Below are 23,868 nucleotides of genomic sequence, written 5' to 3'. Positions count from 1 at the left end.
GTTTATCTTAAAATATACACTGATGTTCGCTGATTTCTTATTTCAAGTCATTACTTTCAAAATTGACCAGTAGACAAACGAAAGGGTAAGTATCAGAATTTGCAAGTGGAGGGAGGGTACAAACAGAATACTGACACATGGGGTCATCCTTCGCTCCTACGAGGAGAACCAGTGGAAAACTCACTTGTTGATCATGTGACTCAGAGCATAAAACGTGAGCCGGCTCTGCTGCACTCTTGCGGTGTTAAAGACCTCCCGCAGCCTCTCGGCCGAGGGCTCTGGGATCAGGGCCACCAGGTAGGTCACGGCATCTATCAGAAGGGGGTTGGCTCTCTCATTTTTCAGCCACTGGAGGATGTGAGTGTAGCACTGGGGCTGTCCACACTGAATCAAGGCTTGTAAAGTGATGGGACTGGGAAGAAAAGGGCAGAGAAAGAAAGATCACCTTCTAGGCAGCTAAAACCTCCTTGGCCCACAGTGTTCCCTCTGTCAGGAATTCCCTTATTCAAGATCCAAATCCAACCATCTTCCAGAATCTAACTCAGATCCCTAGAGAACAGAGAGGCCTTCCCCATAAGTAGCATCCCCTGGAGAAGCACCACGGAGCAAAGTCTGAAGAAGGACCCCCTGGACTCAACACCAGAGAGGACTGTTACCCTTTGGTCAGAAGATGGAACATGCCACATAAACACTCGCCCAGTCCCCAGTCCCTTCTCTGACCTTCACAGCACTAAGACTGCACTGAAGTAAAGAGAAGTCACGGTATTATTTGGTTTGCTTGAGTTCTCTCTCCTCTAGCCTACAGGCTTCCAGAAAACACAGACTTCTTTTCCTCTCACACTTCCCAGGGTACTCATTATAGAATGAGGGATTAAAGATACCCATTAAAATGTGGGAAAGATTTTCCTCCTATCTCAACACATAAATATTTATCTACCTTGGATGCAATGTATGCGTGTGTGTTACCCATGTATCTCTAGACACCTTAGCTGACATTTCTCTATCAAGCAAACATTTACTGACTGACTCAATTGATTAAATGGGTTGAAATTTCAATGGTTTCTGAGATTGTCTGGCCGAGGTCTCAGCCAGCTCCCATGGGCTCATAATCTATGAAGGTTTGAACTGCGACTGCTCGAGAAATACCTGGACACCTCGATCAGCTTCGGCAAGAGGGAGGTGACCGCCTCACTGCTGAGGCCTCGCAGCTCGGTCACTAGTTTATGGAAGAGGTTGGCTCTCTGGGCATTCTGCTCAGAGACGTGCAGTTTCTGCAGCTCCTGGAGTGTCTTCACAATGGCCTCAGCGTGGTTTGGAGGTGACGTGGACCTGGTGCTCTCAAAGGCAAGACCCACTGCCTCAGTGCCTGGAAGGAGGAGTGTGTCAGAGGGATTCCAGCTTACCCCTGCATCTCAACCTCATCTTTCTTCTAGAAGCTGGAGATCCAGGAGGGGTCAGCAAGAGGGGGGCGGAGAAAAGAAGCCTCTGACTTCAGTGTTTCCCTAACTTGCCACCCTCTCCTTGTGATTAGCATGAATATTGTGCATACCTGCTGTTGCTTCAGTCGTGTCGGACTCTTTGCAACCCCATAGACCGTAGCCTGCCAGGCTCCCTTTTCCATGGGATTCTCCAGGCAAGAATACTGGAGTGGGTGCCATGTCCTTCTCCAGGGGATCTTCCCAAGCCAGGGATTGAGCCTCAGTCTCTTACATCTCCTGCACTGGCAGCCGGGTTCTTTACCACGAGCACCACTTGGGAAGTCCAGTGTTAATATTATTCCTCAATTTAAAGGTAAGGGAACTAAGACCCAGAGGTGAGCCACTTACCATGCCCAAGACCTTTCTGGGTGTAAGAGGCAGAGCTGGGATTGAATCCAGGCTTGTTCGACTTGTATTGGATTGAATGACCTTTTTGCCCAAAAGAACTGGTGAGGAGGTGCTGCTGACATAACAGCGGAGGCTAGACTCACTGGCCCTCACCTGTCCTGTCTTTCCACTGGGTCTAATGGCAGTTTGTGTGTGTGTGTTGGGGGGATGTTTTGTGTTCCCTCCATCACCCTGTTCTCACCTCTGCCCAGGAGGTGGGTGAATCGGTGGTGCGGAGGAAGGAGTCCTGACTTAGACTAGACCTGGAGGCCCATTCTGTACCGCCTCTAACAGTCTGTGACTTTGAATACATCACCAAGCCTCTCTGTGCATCCCTTTCCTTCCGTAGAATGGGTGTAAAGGCACATGCTGCCACCACCTGACACCACAGGTGGCTGCGAATGAGGTAGGGCACATGGCTCACTGACATACAAGACAGGTGCAGGCCGAGGTTGGTTTCTGTAGTTCCCTTCAGCTCTAAAGACTGATTCCTGACCTTTCCCATTTGCCCTACCTCGCTCAGGCCCAGCTGTCCAATTTACCAAAGGTGGACTTGGGAGGCCAGTTTCCTACTTCCTAAAGCCAGGGAGCTTTGGGAGAACTCTCTCCTTTCCTAAAGGGGAAAGGGATAAATCCCATTGCCACCTGACATTCTGAAATGAACAGGCTTTCTCAGGAGAATGGCCCATGGCCAGAAGCCCAGAGCCCAGGACTCTCACAGGGCCCAGCAAGGAGCTAAGCCATGGTTGGTACCCCATGGGCAGGTTTCCCAACCCTGGCAACCATCACACCTTACCTTCCTCAAAGAAGCGGCTGTTGATCTTAGGTGTGTTTTCAAGTTTCAAAGTCTGTGTGACCTGTGCCATCATCCCGTATTTGTTCCTGGCAACACAGGAATCACAGCACGTCACGGATGGCCAGGCTCCCCGCTGCATCCTCTGCTCTTCACGTGGAATGTCTCCCCTATCTCTGCTCCTCCCCAAATCCTGCTCCCCTTTCAAACCATACTTATTTATATCCAGCTGTCCTTGACCCCCTGTGAACAGCAACAGCTCCTTCTGGTCATGCTGGCTGTCCTTCCATCAGAAGGACACATGCACCTTACACTCTCCACCGTTCCAGAGTGCCCAGAGGGAATGAACCAGCACTAAGCTCCAAAATTCTTCTGTGATCTCCCATAGTTCAGTGCTAAGAATATAGATAGTGGTTACTCAGTCAACACTAGTTGGCTGACCAGTTTGCAAAATGGATATGTAAGTCTCTAGGCCAATTCCAACATCTTCTGTAAAGCCTTTCTAACCTGAGCAGCTAGTAATGGTTCCAGTTTTTCCTGATCTCTAGCCCTTAAAGTCTGGATCTCAGATATCTTTTGTTGGTTTTGAATTGTTCCTCATGCCTAAGTCTTTCCTACCAAACGGCCTATTAGCTTGAGACAGGAGGACAGAAATACATTTTGTTTTGTACCTTTTCACACCTCCTCCCAGGCACAGCCTAGCTTGCAACAGGGCACCGAGAAGCATTCAGCTCCTAATGGCCCCATAAATAAGGAATTGGGGCTACAGCCGGGGACCTACTTGTAGGAGAAGGGCAGGAATAGGTGTTGCTCATTGCAGATAGCTTCTGACACGTGCTTCTTCCTTGGGTCCAGGGTGTACCGGCAGGACTGGCTGCTGCCAATCAGTGTTGACAAGGGGCGGGTCTGTGAATGGGATCAGGGGAAAAGCATTTTCATCAGTCCCTGGGGCTTGAACCTGAGTCTTCTCCCATATGTATTTCCCTTCAGGGAAGAAAGTGGGGGAACAGGGGTTCTGTACCACTAGATAAACTCAGAGAGAGAAGAGAGCTTCATACTTGACTTTTAGTCAAGGGGATGAAAACCCAAAAGCTGAGTCTGGCTGTAGACTTTCCTTATTTCACTCCAGGAGACTTCTGATCTGTACAAAGTATTTATAACCTGGAATCCAGCACATGGGGCTTCCTAGGTGTCACTAGTAGTAAAGAACCTGCTTGCCAATGAAGGAAACACAATGAAACATGCGTTTGATTGTTCCCAGGGTTGGGAACATCCCCTGGAGAAGGGCATGGCAACCCGCTCCAGTATTCTTGCCTGGAGAATCCCATGGACAGAGGAGCCTGGCAGGCTACAGTCCACGGGGTTGCAAAAAGTCAGACATGACTGAAATGACTTAGAATGCATGCACACATCTAACATGACTCCCTGTCCTACCGCACACGAACACTTCACACCTGTTCCTACGCTCCTTATGTTTTCTCTGCCTAGAATTTTTTCTCTGGGATCCCTTCTAGCTCTAACATTCCGTAATGTTAATAACGAAGAGGCTGCTGCCAGTGTGCATAGCAATGCTGATGTGAAACTTACCATGCCTCTAATCAAAGCGAGTGGGCTAACTCCCGTGCTAATGGGCTGGAAGTGATCACACTTCTCCAGGTTTCTTTCAATAGATATTTCTGTTGCCACATTTCCCTTCTTCGTTTTAACAGTAAAGTCTGTGGAGCAGTTTCCATACACGGTATCCTAGGGCAGCAGGAGATACAACAAGTGTACTCAATGCAGGGAACCATCTTTAGGTGCTTGGGGTGGGGCTGGGAAAGAAGCCTGTAAGAAAAGGCAAGGGCAACACGGATCTGGGAGAAAGCTTCGTCCTCTTGGACAGAACATGGGTGCGGTTGGTTCCCGGGCACAGGGTGGGCATGAGAAAACCTCTTAAGGGTGGTCCTGGCTCTGAGGTACACCTCCCTGCCCTCCTAGGGCCCGGCCAACACTGGTTGCATATTCTGTGCTCTCGGAGCCTTTTCTCCATCTCTCATTTATGGCATGTACTCCAATCCGCTTTGTGTTGTATGTGTCTTGGTTCTCCCCCCAGAACCTGAGACCTCCATGTGCAGGGGCCCCTGCGGGATGCAGCAGTGTCTGCTCCCCGTGGAGTGCAGACAGAGCTCAGAACACAGTAAGAGCTCAAAAATGTTCACGGGACTGAACTAAGCTGAATGCATCCTCAGAGCAAAACCTGGGATTCTTAAAAGAGGCTGACAAATAGATTCAATTATTTTCTGTGTTTAAAATGCGCACAGGGGACTTCGTTGGTGGTCCAGTGGTTAAGACTCTGCCTTCCAATGCAAGGGGCACAGGTTCAATCCCTGGTCAGTGAACTAAGATCCCATATGTTGCAGAGTGTGGCCAAAAATTGCATACACACACACACACACACACACACACACACACACACACAGGCCTTACTGTGCTCCACCTTGTGGAAACATAACAAAATCAAACAGAGGGTAGGGTGGTCAGGACTCCCCGGAAACTGCTATAAAATTAGACCCAACCTGCTCAGGCTGTGTGGGCTGGGCCCTCAGTGAGCCCGGAAACCAGGGGAGCTCTGAGCAACATGTTTCACACCAATACAGGGCCTCCTGTGTAACTAGCCATGCAGCTGAGCCCACGATCCAGTTGACGTATAAGTGGAACCCAGCTCCATTATATGAAGAGGAGTTCAAAGGACCACTATTATCAGCTTTTAAAATTCTCACCAGAAATAACACTTGCTTAGCCTCTTCTGTTTCTGGGGGAAGCAGGAGGGCAGAGATGATGCCCCTCTTGATGTTGAGGATGTGTTTAGGCTCTTCTTTCTCTGGGTAAAGTAGAACTTGCTTGCCTTCAGGAACAGCCAGCTTGAGGTCGTACCTGGTGCAGAGAGAGTATGGTCACCGAGGGTCCCTTCTCTACCGTGAGCCATAGGCTAGGTGGCTTTGCAGCCTCCTTTTTACTATTTTCTTTTTACATTGTTTTTGATAAATATCAGCACATATACATATATTTTCAAAAAAGTATACAAGTATGTGTATGCTTCTGGTATTCTTTCATTTCTTTTCCTTTTTTTTTTTTTTTGGCTTGGCTAGGCTCACCCAGTCCCTCTCTCTCCCCATATCAGGCTCTGCAGCCACGCTCCCCACAGAACACCCCACTGGGCATTCCATTCATGTCTCCACACTCATATGATCTTATACAGAAGCGTGGGAGTGAAAACGCCTTCATAGAAATAGTTTGTCACTGCTGGTTTTATCCAAATGGCATGGCATCATGCATACTTGTGTTTATCTTGTGCTTCTCATTTAATTCTACTCCATGAAGTCCAGGTTCGATGCACGATACTGGATGCTTGCGGCTAGTGCACTGGGACGACCCAGAGGGATGGTATGGGGAGGGAGGAGGGAGAAGGGTTCAGGATGGGGAACACATGTATACCTGTGGCGGATTCATTTTGATATTTGGCAAAACTAATACAATTTGTAAAGTTTAAAAATAAAATAAAATTTAAAAAAAGACTTTAATCATAAAAATCTACTTAAAATGTAAAAAAAAAAAAAAAAAAGAAAATCCTTGAGTCATCTGGTAGCACTCTAACAGGTTCTTTTTACAAAGCTGTATAACAGTCCACTCTGTGGTTATCTATTCTTTATTCAGATAGTCTCCTATTTGATGGCATTCACCTTTTCTCTTCCTGGGTGTTTAAATTTTTTTGCCCCACCAACAACACTGATACAAACATTCTTATGCATCTATCTTCACATGTTACTACTTTTCTTTTTAGCTATGTCAAAGGCTCCAAGTATTTTTCATTATAATTTACTCAATTGACTAAAGGCACTCCTTTGCAGCAGCAATGTGTGAGGGTATGCTTTGCCTCACAGGCTTGCCAGCAATAGGTGCTATTGCTGTTTTAAGTTTCTGTAGTCTTAAGGGTATAAGTGAGTATAAGGTGATAAATATCTTGTTGCATTAATTTCATCTCCTGACCACCAGCGAACTGGAGCTTCTTTCCATACATTTGTTGGACATTCCTTCACTTTCATATGATCTCAGGCTATGGCTAAAGCCTGGGTCAACTCTGATTTTAGGGACCTTTCTTTGGGGACTTCCCTAGGGGATTTCAGAGAGCCTGGCACCACCTGCTCTAGCTGAGTCAGAAGAAAGAAAAAGAGATGAGGGATGCTTCCCACAGCCCTACATCCTCTCAGAAAATTCCAGACACTGTGACACAGGCTCACAGGAAAGCCTCAAGGTGGCCAAAAGCAGGAGTCTTTTTTGTTTGGATGAGGGTAAGGACCAAAGAAGACTTCCCTGGTGGCTCAGATGGTAAAGAATCTGCCTGCAATGTGGGAGGCCCTGTTCTCTGGGTTGGGAAGATCCCCTGGAGAAGGGAATGGCTACCCAGTCCAATATTCTTGCCTGGAGAATTCCATGGATAGAGGAGCCTGGAGGGCTACAGTCCATGGGGTTTTAAGTCGAACATAACTGGAGCAACTAGTCAAAGTCAGAGCAACTAACAGACAAAGACCAGAGAGCAACTCCTACCCCCTTCCATCACTGCAGCCCCACTCCCTCCAATGCTTCCAAGTCTTGGATGCAATAAGATGTGCTGGTAAGAGACAGAAGCACCAGGGCCTATTTTGGCTTCCAAGTCTAAGGTTTAACAAATTGAAAGATAGGCAGGGAAGGAGTGTCCATTGTTACCAAATCCACAACCCCATGACTGTCTGTATTTGCACACACTTAGGGCACTACAAGGGCTTCCCTGGTGGCTCAGATGGAAAAGAATCTGCCTGCAATGCAGGAGACACTGCAAACTGTGATCTGGAGATGAGGCAGGGGTGATGTTCAAAAAAATCCAACAACCAACACACCATGAACACTGATCAGTCAGAAGCACTGCCAGCTGTAAGCAACAGGAAAGGTCTGGTCAGCGTGCACTGGCAGGACGTCAGCCCTGGAGGGGGACCCGCTCAGGCCGTGGCTCTCCCCGGACCCCTTGAAGCTAGTATTCTCTGCTGAGCCGAGCCATGTTTGGTCACAGCAAGTCCTGCCCGGACCCTCTCTGAGGACCACCAGGCACAGTCTTGTTTCATTCTTTAAACATGAATTCACTTGTTTAAACAAACCATCTCAGCTTTATTGTCTCAAGGAGTTTTAAAGTGTGAGATCTTTTAGAACCATATTTAAATGATAATTAGGGAAACTTCAGTAGGGGAGGGTAAAGACTACTTCCCTCTTTTTGATTGTTGTGAAAACTCAGCAATTCCCTGTTCTATGGTGAATAGAGTACAAATACGTGTATTCACATATGTGCCCAACAATAAACACATACTCATGTCTCCCTTGGACACACACACACACTCATGCGAAACACATGCCATGATGCCCGGGGCTCAGAAATTTGAACGCACATGCCCACATCTTACTTGGACATCGCAGCAGCAAACTCCTCAGAGTTCTTGGTCTTCTTCAGCAAGGCCTTGCCCTCAGGGTTGAGGCCATCCACCTCTTTCAGGGTGCAGTCACTCGTCTTCAGGATGAAGTTGCAGAGTTGGGGGACCTCCAGCTCCACCTGAGAAGACAGGGTAACAGTACATTAAGATTCTCCACCAAGGACACAAGACTCCTCCCCAGCTCAGGGCTTTCTGACCTTTCCCATGTTCCACGGGACACCATACTTCTGAAGTTTTCCCCTTTGTATGCAAAGGATGATAACTTTTTATTGGTTCTAAATGTACTCCTTGTTAGTATAAAGAGGTACAACTGGCTGGAAGAAATGCAGCTGAGGAGTGAGGGTTTGGAAGAAAACCAGGAGGCAGGAGGAGGGCTATCATTGGTTTCAACAGTAAATGCTTCCTTCATGTCAGTGGAAAAACCAAAAATCCAAGACCATGTGTATTTTTCCGGGCCTATTCTGAGCTTCCCATACAGCTGGAGTTTAAGTAGTTCCCTCTGTGTTACCCGGCGCGGTTTAAAGAGCTTTCTGCAGTGCTGGAGATGGTCTGCTTTCTCACTATCCAATATAGGAGCCACTAGGTGTGGGGGCCAACTGGGCATTTGAAATACAGTTAGTGTGACTAAATACACCAGTGTGAATTTTTACTTTTATTCAACTGATTTTTATTTATTTAAAACTTTTTATTTTATATTTAAATATAGCCAAGTAGCAACTTTTATTCAATTTAAATAGTCGCATGTGACTAATGGCTACCTTACCTGACAGCACAGATGCCGGTGCCCTAAAAATAAGAGGGCGGCCCGGTTTGACTTCTCTTTCCCACATGAACCCCAATAGTTGCCCTTAGATCTGTTCCACAGAACATGGATACGAGTACAGTCTGTCTCAACAACTGGTGAAGTTTTATCTGAGAACAAACTGCACGTTTAAAATTTTCTGTTCTGTTTGTTTTTAGTTGTAGATACTATTTCAGTTAGATGATAAAAGCCACACTCCAGAATGCTTTCCTGGGATGCTCACCCACTGGACATCTCTTAAAATGTTAAATCTATTGGTCTGCAATCTTGACATTTTAGATCACATATTCTAATTACAGCTCGGAAAGAAAAGTGAAAGTGAAAGTGAAGTCGCTCAGTCATGTCCGACTCCTTGCGACTCCATGGACTACCAGGCTTCTCTGTCCATAGGATTTTTCTAGGCAAAAGTACTGGAGTGGATTGCCATTTCCTTCTCTAGGGGATCTTCTTGACCCAGGGATTGAACCCGGGTCTCCCGCACTGCAGGCAGAGGCAGACAACTTCTCAGCACAGAAGCTGACTTGCAAACTGAGGGCCAGTTCAGAACTTAGAGGTTATGACAGTCCTGGCACAAGCCGGGTTTGCTCTGCCCTGGGCTCCAGGGTCCTCCAGTGGTCTTCCCTCTCCCCTCGTACCTTGCAGTTGATCTTGGTGGTGCTTCTTGAATCAGCAGTCCCAGGGACACCACTGGAACTCTCAGCTTCATAGTTATAGACATATTTCCTGAGGTGCTTGAATCGCACTGCATCTTCTACAATGAGGAGAAATCCATCAGCTACATGGCAGAAATAACTCGCCCAAGGATATTCAATCCTGGGCATAGAAGGATAGTGGCACAGATAATGAAAAATGGTAATTAAACTCCAATTATTTTCAATTAATTTTGCCTTATACTTAATTTTTCTTTATAGATTTAACTTCTCCGTTACGACAGTGCTGAGGCTAATATTTAAATTAACTGGTATTCCTTGAATATATAATCTGAAGCACAAGGCAGGGAGTGTCAAGTAATGAGGTTCAGACAGTCTACAGGAAAGACTCCTTGGAAAATTGAGAGTTGACAGAATAAAGCAAATATATCTCTCACTGCCTTTTCAGCATGAAAATACTCTAACTCTGTGGCTCTTTTTAGATTCTACCAAATATCTGAGGCAAAGTTCACTAAGCATCAAGGGTATCTGGCTGACTTAAGAAACCCCCAAGAAGGAATTTCTGGAGGTTTCCGCTGTGCTTGAGAGAAATTTCCTGAACAATTTGAGAGAAAGAACATCTGGGTCCCGAGTCCAGATGCAGTGATGCCAGACGCCCACGAGATGGCAGTGCTGCCCCATCAGAGGTTAGCATCCCGCTCTTTCCGGAGAATACAGGGTACCACTGCAAGGCCGTCTCCTTTGACCCTTAGGGGTCAGGTAAATACAAATCCCAGGGTGAGCATCTACGAAGGTTAAAGTCAGCATTTCCTCTTGTGCTTCAGATTAATGATTAGTCCCTGACAAACAGTCTCTTTAAAGTGCCCACGGACCAACAGGTCCCTTCCCCATCCTATCCCCAGGCTGAAAGTTTGGGACAGAGGGGAAGGGTGAGTGAAAGAGCTGAGATCCCCTCAAGGGGACAGAGGCTCCAGGACCTGGCTTCGTGGGGTCAGAGCAGTGTACACCAATTACAGCATCACGGTGTTTCAGTGATCTGAGGTGCAGAGGGAGGAGTCGGGGGTCGAGGGTCGGGGGGTGGGGTGGGGCGCGCCCTTCCCAGCTCAGGGGGAAATGCCTTACTTGGACAGCTGGGGCTGACATTTTCCAGCACTTCATCTCCTGTAAGAAAGGGAGAAAGGCAACTGTAGGTTTTCCCTTTCTTCCAGCTGGGTCCTAGGGTCTGACCAGGAGGACCGCTGCATTAACCTCTAGCAGGGAAGAAGGCTTTGAAGAATCCTCCGTCCCTCCCATCACCTCCCCGACCCCACCCTGAGTCTAGAGGAGCCCCCCCGCAGCTGGTCCTGTGCCCCTGTCCTTCCATCCTCGGGCTGCCCTCCCTCTGTCCCGGGACCAAGCTGCCCCAGCCACCACTCCGGCCCTGGCTTCGGGCCCCTGGTCCTCCATCCCTTGCCCCGCACCCTGGGGACTGGGTGGCCTCACTCACTGGCCTGGGCGTTGGCGGCATCCAGGAACAGCAGCAGCAGCAGCAGCAGCACCGCAGGCCTCGGGGCGCCCATGGCCAACCTGGGTGGTGTCTCCCTCCCGCCTGCTGTCTGGGCCTGGCCTCGGCGCTGCTCACTGGCTCTGGGGGACGGGCGCCCACAGGCAGCCCTGGACCCACACTTGCACCTGCAGTGGGAATGGACGGCCGGCGCCCAGGGCCCTATTTATACGAGGCCTGAGGCCGCCCTCCCAGGGCTGCAGCTGAAGGAGCACCGGGCAAATTGCAAAAGGTCCAAAGGGCAGCGACCAGGGCCTGTTTGCTTTTCCGCACCAGGCCCGGCTCTGAGCCCTGAGGAGGGGCCGGTGAGGGGGCTCAGCCCAGACTCCTCCAGGGCCACTGGGGCCCCGCCTCTCCCCTGGCCTGTCCTCGGGGGTCTCAGGGCCCGGGGAGACTGCCCTGACCCAGGGAGACGACTGAGCGCAGGATGAAGCCTGTCCCTACTCCTTGCATGGACTCTGTAGCCACTGGATGGCTAGTCCTTCCCAGCATCTAGGTGGAGACCTTCCCCCCACCCCAACTTCCTTCCTACCTGGTGGACTTTGAGGTTGCCTAGGGGCCTCTAACCCAGATCAGTACCCAAGGCTCTGGGTCACCTGCCCTGGACTCAGTCCATCTGGAGGAAGCTGAGAGAGAAGAGAAGGAGAGAGGGGTCTGGAGAGGGACTGACCCCTTCTTGACCTGAGGGACCACATCTCTGTCAAAGCAGAAATCCAGGAGCCAGAATCTTGTGGAAGTCCCAGTGAGGAGGGGCCTTTGGAAAAGGCCAGCCTCCTCCCTCTTCTCCCCTGCCCACCCCAAAGGTCCAATTTCTTCTTGGGAAGTTGAGAGGAGGAGGCTTTTCTCTATATGAACTGCCTTTGGGTTTCCTCAGGGACAGGGGAGGCCAGTGAGGAGAAGTGGAGTAGTGGGTGGACGCAGAATATTTCTCCTAACACACCCCAGAACCTTCTCCATGAATCCGTCCCTTCCTCTCTAGGTCCTGTCCATGTCCCACAGGAAACTTTGCCCAAGGCTCTTCTCCCACGTTTCCTTGCCCTGTCATAGGCAATCAGGCACAGCATAAGTACTGAATTCTTGGGCTTCCCAGGTGGCTCAGTGGTAAATAATCTGCCTGCCAATGCAGGAGACAAGGGTTTGGTCCCTGGGTCGGGAAGATCCTGTGGAGGAAAAAAATGGCAACCCAGTCCAGCCTTCTTGCCTGGGAAATCCCATAGACAGAGGAGCCTGGCAGGCTACAGTCCATGGGATTGCAAAGGGGTGGACACAAATGAGTGATGAGCCTACACACTCATACACTGATGTCTTACTGACCCAGAAACAATCATAAAGGGTGATGGCTGGGGTGGTTTTGTGAGGGGATGGATGAATGTCTGAGACTGGCTATGTCTACAAGGCACCTGCAATCTGACTGGGGAGAAAAGCTGCATAGACAGGAGACAGCTGGTAAGCAATGCAGGCAGGCTGCAAACAAAGCTCAAGGGTGTAGAACTGCTGGAGGAGAGCCAAGGGAGGAGTCGGGGGTGGGCAACAAGCAATGAAGAGAGACTACAGACTGAAGGGGACACGGAGCGCCTGAGGCACAAGTCAGTATATGTTGTTACAATCTGTTATTTATGAGATGCATCCAGGGGTAACGAACCACATGTGAAGTCATTTAAATTTTCTGGTGCCAAGACTGACAGTTCCAGAAAGCTCATGTTCTGAAACAGTTTAGTCGCTCAGTTGTGTCCAGCTTTCTGCGACCTCATGGACTGCAGCATGCCAGGCTTCCCTGTCCTTTACCATCCTCTGGAGTTTGCTCAAACTCATGCCCATTGAGTTAGTGATGTCATCCAACCATCTCATTCTGTGTCAACCCCTCTCTGCCTTCAGTCTTTCTCAGTATCAGGGTCTTTTCCACTGAGCCAACTCTTCACATCAGGTGGCCATAGTATTGGAGCTTCAGTGTCAGTCCTTCCAATGAATATTCTTGGAAGGGTTGATTTCCTTTAGGATTGACTGGTTTGATCTTGTAGTCCAAGGGACTCTCAAGAGTCTTCTCCAGCACCACAGTTCTGAAATAGTGTATGCTGCTGCTGCTGCTGCTGCTGCTAAGTCGCTTCAGTTGTGTCCGACTCTGTGCGACCCCATGGACTGCAGCCCACCAGGCTCCCCCGTCCCTGGGATTCTCCAGGCAAGAACATTGGAGTGGGTTGCCATTTCCTTCTCCAATGCATGAAAGTGAAAAGTGAAAGTGAAATCGTTCAGTTGTGCCCGACTCTTAGCGACACCATTGACTGCAGCCCACCAGGCTCCTCCGTCCATGGGGTTTTCCAGACAAGAGTACTGGAGTGGGGTGCCGTTGCCCCATTTTCTCAGAGGACACTTGAAGGTTTGTCTTGTTCCCAGATCCTGGGCCTTCACATTTCTCCTCTTTCATGTATTGTCCTTAGCTGGGAACTCTCTATTAGCAGCTAAACTTCCTTCAGGGATTAGCTTTTTTGTATCCAAGGTATATTCATATCATTAAAAGTGGGTATTACAAAGCCTTCAACCCAAGGCTGGTCATACCTACACCACTGAGTTGTACAAGATCTGGAAAAAAACAACTGCCCCCAAACCCCATTTCTCTGAGTATTTTATTTGAACTATTTTATGTAGAGTGTCGCTCCACAGGAAGAGTTACTGTCAGAATTTCAGGAAATGGTCCTGCTCCCATACATTTTTACTTTAAGGAGAATGGGCAAACATATGTAGGTACAAAGAAACCAAAAGGAGATGGTTAACTTCAGTTTATGAACACAAGTCCAGGCTTCCTCTGCTGGATGACAAATGAAGCCACTGTCTTAGAGTATGTCAGTGGAAAACATTAATAAGTCTTGGAGATTAATGTACAGCATTATGAATGTAGTTAACAGTACTGCTTAGCATATTTGCAAGTTGCTAAGAGAATAGATGGGACTTCCCAGGTGGCTCCCCAGGTGGTAAAGAACCCTCCTGCCAGTGCAGGAGACATAAGAGATGCATGTTCAATCCCTGGGTCCGGAAGATCCTCTGGAGGAGGGCAGGACAACCCACTCCAGTATTCTTGCCTGGAAAACTCCATAGACAGAGGACCCTGGAGGGCTACATTCCTTAGGGTCACAAAGAGTCGGACGTGACTGAAGTGACTTAGCACACAAAAGAGTGATTACAAAAGGATCACAAGAAAAGAAAAACAAATTTTTGGTAACTGTGTACAGTGTTGGAGGTTGACTTACTGTGATTTTGCAATGTGATCGTTTTGCAACATTGGATTAATCTATTAGAAAAGGTAGAGAACATAATTTTTATGATTTGAGACTAAAAAATGAATCTGCTGACTTGGATACAGGAAAACTCTGTGGGTTGTTTCTATGCCCTAAATTGACTGTCACCATCTCTAAAAGAGAAACCCTAAGACTTGGAAGCACTGGGCTCAGCTTCTGTTTCTTTCTCCAATTTTCTCTGTAAAGTCACCTCAGTGCTGGGCTTCAGCCAGCAGTACCCATGCTCTGACAGGGTCAGGGACACAAGCGCTACAGAGGAAATGTTGATTGTTGAGTTGATTTGGGTACACTCAGAGAAATACTGTAAGGATTAATAAAGACTTTTCTGAAATTACTAAATCCACTTAGACCTTGTGTAAAACACTATTTCATTTTTTAAAAATTATTTATTTATTTTTGGCTGTGCTGGGTCTTCACTGCTGTGCAGGCTTTTCTCTAGCTGCATGAGTGGGGGCTATTCTCTAGTTGCAGTGTATGGGCTTCTCCTTGCAGTGGCTTCTCTTGCTGCAGAGCACAGGCTTCAGTAGCTGCAGCAGGTAGGCTCAGCAGTGACTCACTGACTGTAGACACAGACTCAATAGTTGGGGTGCATGGGCTTAGGTGTTCCATGGCATGTGGGATCGTCCTGGACCAGGGATCAAACCTGTGTCTCCTGCATTGGCAGGCAGATTCTTTACCACTGAGTTGCCAGGGAAGCCCGTAAAACACTATTTTAAAATACAGCATTGTCCGTGACCATAGCTATCACTCCTCATCTCTTTCCCTTTAAGTAGAACATTTCTCAGTTTGTTCTCCTAAACACACTTGAAGTTTCAAAGGACAGCAAGCTGTTTTCACAGACATCAAATAGTGTCAGGAGTCAGGCAATCTTCTAGTATAAGCTATTCACTGAATGGAGAAAACTCAGGTCCTGAGAGGTCAGTTGATATAAAGGAAAGCAGTGTGTGTGTTAGAGTCAAGAAGACCTGGGATTGAGTCCTATCTGGGTTTCTTGTGGGGTTTGTAACCTTGGCTAAATGACTTCACTTTCCCAAGTCTCTGTTTAGTCATCCCTAGAACAGGATTAAAAATATACACCTCCCTCAGAGGAATCTTTGTGAGAATTAAGTGAAACAATTATGTAAATGATTGCATTGATAGCAGGATGTCCCGCAAAAGAAGACAATACATGGTAAATTATCATTTAATATGTGTGTGCACTGGAGTGGAAGTATATTTGGAGGGTACCTACTGAGCTAGCAACCACAACAGATATAGAGACAGACATAAATAGAACAAAAGGAGGAAATCAGGCTAAGGAGAGAGAGCAGAAACAAGACAGGGCATCCTTGAGGGCGATGTACAGCAGACACAGAGCGTCTGTTGGTCACTGATGATTCCTAACTTCTCTGGGGATCTGAAATCTCTGTCTTTTCTGGAGTGAACGGAGGCCTTCCTATAGCAAGCAGACTACTGAGTGACTAGAGTAGACACACATTCTGAAGTTGTGGAGATTCTCAGCTGGTAGCTATGATTTATCAGTGTGTGAAGGCAAAAAGTCCCATTGGGTGAACCACTGGTCTGAGTAATCACAGAGCTCAGGGTCCCCATTAGAAAGCCATCTGATGAATGGAATTTCAAGGAATTAGATAAGGCTGAATACCCCAGTTTCAGTCTTCAGAAACGAAACTATGCATTCTGTTTATCTGCAGGTGACCAGAAGGGTCCTGGTCAAGTTCAGGGACCTACAGGAACTATTCAAGGCCCCTCGGCAGCCCACTATCCTGAGTTCAGCATAGTTTATATACTGAAATGTATTCAATATATATTTGCTGAAAACAAATGAATGACTTTATGACATTCAGTTTTACCTCTGTTGCTTCCAGGACATTCAGGGACAGTGACCATGATGTTAAATATATCTTTTCAGGGACATAAAACAAGAAAATACAATCTGATACAAATTATTCCCAGCTATACTGTTCAAATAACTCATCTGGCAAATAGGGACCAGAATTGACAATGATTAATTGGCTCATTTCTTTTCTGCCTATGACAGCATTATAATTGCTAAATGACGCCCAGAAGCTAAAAGTAAACTTCAAGAATTATAGATGGAGGGATTTCCCTGGTGGTCCAGTGGTTAAGAATCTGTCTTCCAATGCAGGGGATATGGGATCAATCCCTGGTCTGGGAAGATCCCAGATGCCACAGGGGATGAACCCACACGCTACAACTACTGAAGGTCGAAACCGTAGAATGTATGCTCTGCAACGAGAAGCTGCAGTAGTGAGAGACGAGTGCACCGCAATAGAGTAGCCCCTGCTCGTCACAACTAGAGAAAGCCCACACAGAAATGAAGACTCAGTGCAACCCAAAATAATAAATAGATAAACTGAAGAAAAAGAATTGTAGATGGGGCCATTCCCAGTATGGTCTGTGCATGCTGATAACAGAGTGCAGACGCACATATGTACAAACACATACAGAAATGATAAATGTCAAAGAAAAAAACAGTGCTAAATGGTGTAAAAGAAAGATGGTGGGAAGGGCCAGCATCAATCAGATGAAGACATGACTGATGGATGATTCATTTCTGGTGAAGAAGCAAAAAGAAGCCTTCCTCCTCAGTTATTCTGCTATCCAAGAGATAAGGTCAGACTGTTGAGCTGCAGTGCTTACCGAGGAGGAAAGTCCGAAGTCAGCATGGTTCAGCGTGCGGTCAGGTCGTATGGGTGTGTAGCCATCCCTTCCATGACCGTGCAGATCTCAGCCCTCCACCCTGCCAGGGCAGCTCTAGCCCCACCTACTTCCAGGAGCCTTTCTCTGGCTCCCATCGTTAGACCTCCTGGCTTCTGATCCTGGTCTCTCAAGGGTCAGTTCCTTTATAGGGCAACAGTTCCTAAAAGACCTCCATACAGACATCCTGTTGCCCTGAATCTATATTTGTCTCTGGTGATATTATTTAATTTTTATGTGTTTACATATTATCTTGCCAACTGGAGAGATAAGCTTGGAGGACAGGACTGTGTGTTGTTTTCGCCTTTGTGTTCCTCTTCCCTCTCCCTCGCCAGCGCCTCACAGAGGGCCAGGCAGGTAGCAGTGAAGGAGTAAAACCCTGTGACTGTTATGTGAGATGGTCCTTGTGAGACAGGTTTTTTTTTTTTTTTTTTTTTAATTTTTCCATACCTACAACTCAGTTTTACTCTTGGGTGCTGCTGTATATGCTTATATGTTAATTTATTGGGTTGGCCAAAAAGTTCATTTGGATTTTTCCATAAGAAACCCGAACAAACTTTTTGACCAACCCAACAGAATGAGTGGTGGATCTGAATCAGCATGAGATAGGCAGGATCTCAGAGCCGGGATCATGGGACAGTCTCAGACTGAGTATGGTCCCTCACCTGTGAGATGAGTAAACATGATTAGGTGACCTTTTAAACTCATTGCAGCTCTGACTACTTGATTCTGCGGACACTTTGGAACTTAAAGAAAACAACCTACAAATTATCTTGGGTTCCGACTTCACTGTGATGAGGAACTGGGGCTGAGGACGTGGAATCACTGAGCAGGATGCATTTCCAGGAGACCTGAACTTATACTGTGTAAGAAATATAACTCTTCATCTGTTTTAAACAGATTTCCAAATAAGGAGAGGTCCTGCCCTCCTGGGGGCAGTGGGGACTCTTAGGAAGTCCTTCCTCATGTATGCTTTTAGGCTTCATCCTTGCCTTGCCTTTTTTTTTTTTAATTTTGACGACATTGGGTCTTCATTGCAGTGCATGGGCTTCTCTCGTTGTGGTGTTTGGGTTCAGTAGTTGCAGTGCCTGGGCTTAGTTGCTTGGCAGCATGTGGGATCTTAGTTCCAAAACCAGGGATCAAACTGACATCCCCTGCATTGGAAGGCAGATTCTTAATCACCGGACCACCAGGGAAGTCACTTGTCTTCTTTAGACATATCTTAGTTTTTCCTTTGAAAGGCTTTTTGCCGGCTTTAGTCAGCTGCTCTTTACTGACTTTTTTTAAGTTTTGTGTTCTTACAGGACCAAGGTTTATAACACGCTACCCTCAAAGAGCTGACCAGCACTAATGACAAAGAAATGGCTGGATAGCTAAACAAATCCCACCTGCCCCACCCACACAACTGCAGGTTCTCTTCAAGTATTCAGGGAGCCTCTGAGCACTTCATCTTCTGAAAGCTTACAGGTGAGGAGAAGGGCCTGAATGCACATCACAGCTAATAAAAAGAAAGAAAAAGCTAAAGAGCCCAGTGTGGGGTCTACACAGCAAGGCTGCAGTGGTCCGATGTGGGTCTCTGAGGTCCCGCAGGAGGTGGGTCTTGAGTAGATCTTGGATGATGGACAGGATTTGGGTACTTTGACTGGGGGGTACCACTGAAAGTGCAAGGGCCAGAAGTTGAGTCTCTGATGTGGCTGACAGTCTGTAATCCAGCCAGCCAGCTGAGTTCATGGAGAAGGGTGGGGAAAAGTGGGATGCGGATTAGGACGGAGCACAGGGCACTGTGCCTGGGACACAGACAGCTGGCTGGCTAATTCAATCTTTGGTTTAACTGTGAGTTACTGCATAAATGGAATATTTGTCATTAAAAGTGGTACTTTACGGCATTAAGTGGGGCTTCCTTGGTGGCTCAGATGGTAAAGAATCTGCCTGCAATGCAGGAGACCCTGGTTTGATCCCTGGATCAGAAAGATCCCTTGGAGAAGGGAATGGCTACTCACTCCAGAATTCCTGCCTGGAGAATGCCATGGACAGAGGAGCCTGGTGTGCTTCGGTCCATGAGGTCACAAAGAATTAGACATGATTGAGTCACTTTCACTTCACATGGCATTAAACCTCTAGCTAGTATGAATGCAATGATTATATTGCGCTGGATTCTCCTTGTCCAAAGCTGTGAAGGGAAATGGAGGAACAGGGATTCCCAGAGTGTAAAGGCACAGAATATATTAGAGGGTGACTCCAGACAATATTCTTACTCTATAGATAAACTGAGGCCTTGACAGCCTGAGGTTCTTTTTTTTTTGTTTGTTTATTTTTTCCAGACAAGGGCAAAGATGGGGTAAGAACTTGGGTCTCCTAATTTATAATCTAGACTATTCATTATTCTCTAATTGCACTAAATCTATGCTGACTACATAAAATTGCTTGGAGACGCTTTATGAAAATGAATCTTTGATCTCAGTGTATTTCCTTGTAATCTATTGCCCATTAAAAGTGAAAAACTTAATTAATATTTTTGTGGGTTTGTGTTCAGAATAAATGTTGTTATGTAACAAACTACACAGAATCACAGAGATTTAGGGCTTCACAGGGCCATTACAGTCATTGCATCCAACTCATCTCCCAACATGGGTATCTCATCAAACTCAAAATACCTGGGAGCCCATTAGCAAGCTGCCTAAAAATGCTCTAGTTAGCAGAGCAAGTAAAATTCCCTTAAAGGGACACTCCCCCAGCCTGCTTATCTGCAGAGGACCAGCTGGACCCTATGTATGGACAGCAATGCCTGTGGTCATATCTCAGGTCTCTTCTATTTCTGGCCTCTGCCCAGGTCAGATCATCCATCACTGGGAAAACTGAGAAAGGGGCCCATTTGGGGATGGAAGTTTCTCTGATACAGTCTGTATCTGTATTTTGGTATGAAGAGCAAATAACTGTCAGATTGGCTGATATTATTTTCATCTGTACCTCCTTTGCTGTCTGTTAGCTTAGGGGGAGGAGTCAGGCCATTCCCAGAACCCAATCTGCTTTGGTGTTTCGTTATTCAAAACAGAAAGTGGGTAGACCCATGTGCTGTTTAGTATCTGGGGTTCTTTGCCTTTCTTCTTTTTAATGGTGGCACTTAGCTTTTAATAGTTATTTTAAAAAATAATGGTCACCTTCAGCTATTTTGAGATCTATCTTGGAAAAGAATTTTTTAAATCAGCTTTATTGAGATAAGATTCATACCATAAAATACACCCATTTCAAGTGTATAATTCAATGTTTCTTAGTGTAATCAGAGAATTGTACAACCATTACCTCAACAGGTTTTTAGAAAAAATTTTAACATCTCTGAAAGAAATCTTGTTCCAATTAGCCAGCAACCCCCTAAACTCCCCATTCCTTCATCCCCATGCGTGTGTCTAAGTCGCTTCAGTCGTGTCTGACTCTTTGTGACCCTACGGACCATAGCCAGTCAGGCTCCTCTGTCCAGCCACAAACTGCCTATGTTAGACATTTTGTACAAATGGGGTCATAAATGTATTGTTTTTTTGTGACAGGTTTCTTTTACTTAGCATAATATTTTCGAGGGTCATCCATATTGTAGCATCATTCCTTTTTATTGCCAAATAATATTCCATCATTTGGATTTACCACAGTTTATCTCTTCATCAGTTGATGGACATTTATGCTGCTTCTACTTAGTGGCTATTATGAATAATGCTGCTATGAATATTTGTGTACAAGTTTTTGGGTGGATGAACGTTTTCATTTCTCCTAAGAATATGAACAACAACACTTGTTGATTACCGCCATTCTAGTGGGTTTGAACTGTTTTCTCATTGTGATTTTCATTGGTATTTCCATGAGGGCTAGGATATTGAGCATATTTTTTGTGTTCTCACTGGCAATTTGTATATCTTCTTTGGAGAAACATTTATTCAAATCCTTTGGATTTCAAACTGTTTAATTGAGTTATTTTTATTACTAAGTTGTAAGAGTTCTTTGGGGCTTCCCAGGTGGCTCAGTGGTAAAGAATATGCCTGCCAATGCAGGAGATGTGGGTTCAACCCCTGGGTCAGAAAAATACTCTAGAGAAGGAAATGGCAACCCACTCCAGTATTCTTGCCTGGAAAATCCCATGGACAGAGGAACCAGTGACCTACAGTCCATGGGGTCACAAAAGAGCCGGACATGACTCAGTGACTAAGCAACAAAACAAGAGTTCTTTACATATGATAGACACAAGACCTTTATTAGACATAGGATTTGCAAATATTTTCTCTCATTTTGTGGACTGTCTTTTCACTTTCATGGTGTCCTTTGAAATACATTTTTAATTTTGGTAAAGTCTGCTTTATTTATTTTTGTTACTTGTTCTTTTGGTATCTTACCTAAAAATACTGCCTAAAACAAGGTCAAGAAAATTTACTCCTATATATTCTTCAAGGAGATTCATAGTATTAGATATTATATTTATGTGTTCAATCCATTTAGAATTAAATTTTGTACACAGAGACCACCTTTCAAGCCTTGCTTTTGGAAATGTCTGAGTCCTGTGAGCCTGCACATGACTCTGAATAACCTCTCCCTCCTCCCTGCTAACAGGGTGTGGCTCGTTCCCGATGAGAATGACATCAGGCCCCTTGCTCAATGCACAGGGTCAGCCCCTTATCAGGTGCTGCTCCTCCCTGGTGCTTTCCAGGCAGTGACCAGTCACCAGTGCCCGAGAGCCACAGTCTCTGAGAGGACAGGCCTTGAGCCCTTGTCTTCTCAGAAGGAAAAAAGATGTTTTTGGTCTCTGAAGCTGAACTTCCAATCTCCTTTTCAAGTCCATGAGGCTCTCTGATAACCATGCTTCCTTTTTCCTTCCAAAAGTATCCAGTGGTTAGAGAAATGAGGTGTTTCTGCACCCAAGATGGCTCAACATGTTCTACAAGGAAATATACAAAACTAGAGACAAACAAACAAATGAAGTGACATCAAACACATCAGAATGATTGCTTAGTGGGTAAAGGGAAGAAGAGCAGGAGTTGTAGGTGGGAATGGGGAGTTAGGATGGGAAATAAATAAACCAGGAGAATGAGACAAGGATCCCTGCAGACCAATAACTGTGTGTCAGAGACTGGGAGGGGGAACAGTCATGTCTCCTCTTGAGTGATAACAGAACAACACTCCTAACTAAAAATGTTAAAAGAAAAAAAATCGTGTTTCTCAAGTACCCAAAATGTACTAATCACGGTGAGAGTTAACTTTCATAAATCATTTAACATTAAAAAAAAAAAAAGAAAATCTGCAAAACAGGTATTTTTAACCCCTGTTCCTAAAAATAAGGAAGCAAGGGCTAAATTCTACATAAAAGTGAAAGTCTTAGTCGCTCAGTTATGTCTGACTCTTGGTGACCCCATGGCCTGTAGCCTGCCAAGCTCCTCTGTCCATGGGATTCTCCAGGCAAGAATATTGGAGTGGGAAGCCATTCCCTTCTCCAGTGGACCTTGCTGACTCAGGGAGTGAACCCAGGTCTCCTGCATTGCAGGCTGTGTGAGCCACCAGGAAAGTCACAAATTTCACTGTCTTCCTTATGCAAGGTCTTCCTCATGATCCCTAGAAGAGGCAACCATGGATGTATAATAGGATCAAATGAACACCAAGGTTCATCTCAATTCATCTGGGTACATATACTCAAGTGGCTCTTTATCTGGGGAAATAAACTACTGTCTTATTAACAAGAGCTGCAATTGTATCTTGCTTTAAGTTTTGCCAAAGTCTTTGGTGTCCATTATTTCTTTTTTCTAATAACCTTTTGATCTGTTTTTTTTTTTTTTGGCTGTGCTACCTGGCATACATGATCTTAGTTCCTCAGCCAGGGATTGAACCTGCGCCTCTTGCAGAGACAGCACAGAGTCTTAACCACTGTACTGCCATGGAATTTCTAACCCTGTGAGTTTTATATTAGATATTACAGGTGAGGCTCTGGAGGCTCCCTGGAGTTAAATGACTTTCTGAGCACACCTGGCATGTCACCAGCTGAGCGAGAACTCAAGATTAGGTGTTCTGACTTCACATCCCCAGGAATTCATACTTATTTCACCATCCTGAATCTTAATGAGAGAATTAGGGAATCCAGGACTTTTTATGGAATGTGATAGAGGAATAAGGCACAGGGGTTCTGAGCCTCTGAGACGCTCAGAGAGACAACGTGAAAATACGGGAGCAATCCACTGCCGCAGGAGGAGAGGGGGTTTGGTGGTACTTCCGAAGGGCCACCTTTGATAACATGCAGCTTTCTGTTGAAACGCACTTAGGTGAGAAGCAACAATGTGCTGAAACACCTGTGGCCGTTGCTCCTTTGATGTGTTCTTAATGTAAATGCTGTTTCTTGCAATTTTCCCCTTCTCAGTGCCTTCATGCATTTCCTCTAAGTAGGTAAACAAGAAGCTGGCTCAGACACCTCAGTTCTTTTTCCATATTTATCTTGCACATGATGACCTCACATGGTTATTCCTATGAGTGAGAATGTGAGACACTGTCTCATACTCAGAAAATCTGAGAATGAGTCAGTATGAAATGATGTGTCTGTCCTTTTATTCCAGACCAGGTCTTGGGACTGGAGAGTCCCTTGGCAGAACACTGGGTTAACAACATTCTCCATCACTGGCCAACCCATAGGCAAAGCTAATGGTCATTGAAATAACTTAATTTGGAGAAGTCCAATATAAAATGGTCTAAG

The 23,868-nt window shown here is 46.1% G+C and overlaps 1 protein-coding gene across 2 annotated transcripts in view; it reads right to left on the bottom strand.

Moving 5' to 3' along the window:
• Positions 1-11,292, bottom strand: part of APOB (apolipoprotein B) — a 41,984-nt gene extending 30,692 nt beyond the window's left edge. Inside the window, exons 1-10 of one of the 2 annotated variants that reach the window (XM_027555979.1) lie at positions 11,092-11,292; positions 10,728-10,766; positions 9,591-9,706; positions 8,127-8,272; positions 5,418-5,571; positions 4,246-4,401; positions 3,440-3,564; positions 2,662-2,747; positions 1,147-1,366; positions 185-412 (exon numbers count right to left, since the gene is read on the bottom strand). In XM_027555979.1, the coding sequence (XP_027411780.1) occupies positions 185-412; positions 1,147-1,366; positions 2,662-2,747; positions 3,440-3,564; positions 4,246-4,401; positions 5,418-5,571; positions 8,127-8,272; positions 9,591-9,706; positions 10,728-10,766; positions 11,092-11,164 (1,343 nt within the window). In that variant the 5' untranslated portion in view covers positions 11,165-11,292. The remainder of the gene's footprint in view (positions 1-184; positions 413-1,146; positions 1,367-2,661; positions 2,748-3,439; positions 3,565-4,245; positions 4,402-5,417; positions 5,572-8,126; positions 8,273-9,590; positions 9,707-10,727; positions 10,767-11,091) is intronic. The other variant, XM_027555980.1, reaches the window with a different exon arrangement.
• Positions 11,293-23,868: the final 12,576 nt, after the last annotated feature.

The sequence above is a fragment of the Bos indicus x Bos taurus genome, chromosome 11 (assembly GCF_003369695.1).
Source record: "Bos indicus x Bos taurus breed Angus x Brahman F1 hybrid chromosome 11, Bos_hybrid_MaternalHap_v2.0, whole genome shotgun sequence".
NCBI classification, from domain to species: domain Eukaryota; kingdom Metazoa; phylum Chordata; class Mammalia; order Artiodactyla; family Bovidae; genus Bos; species Bos indicus x Bos taurus.
The sequence above is the reverse complement of the archived record's forward strand: the minus strand, read 5'-3'. Positions and strand labels throughout refer to the sequence as shown.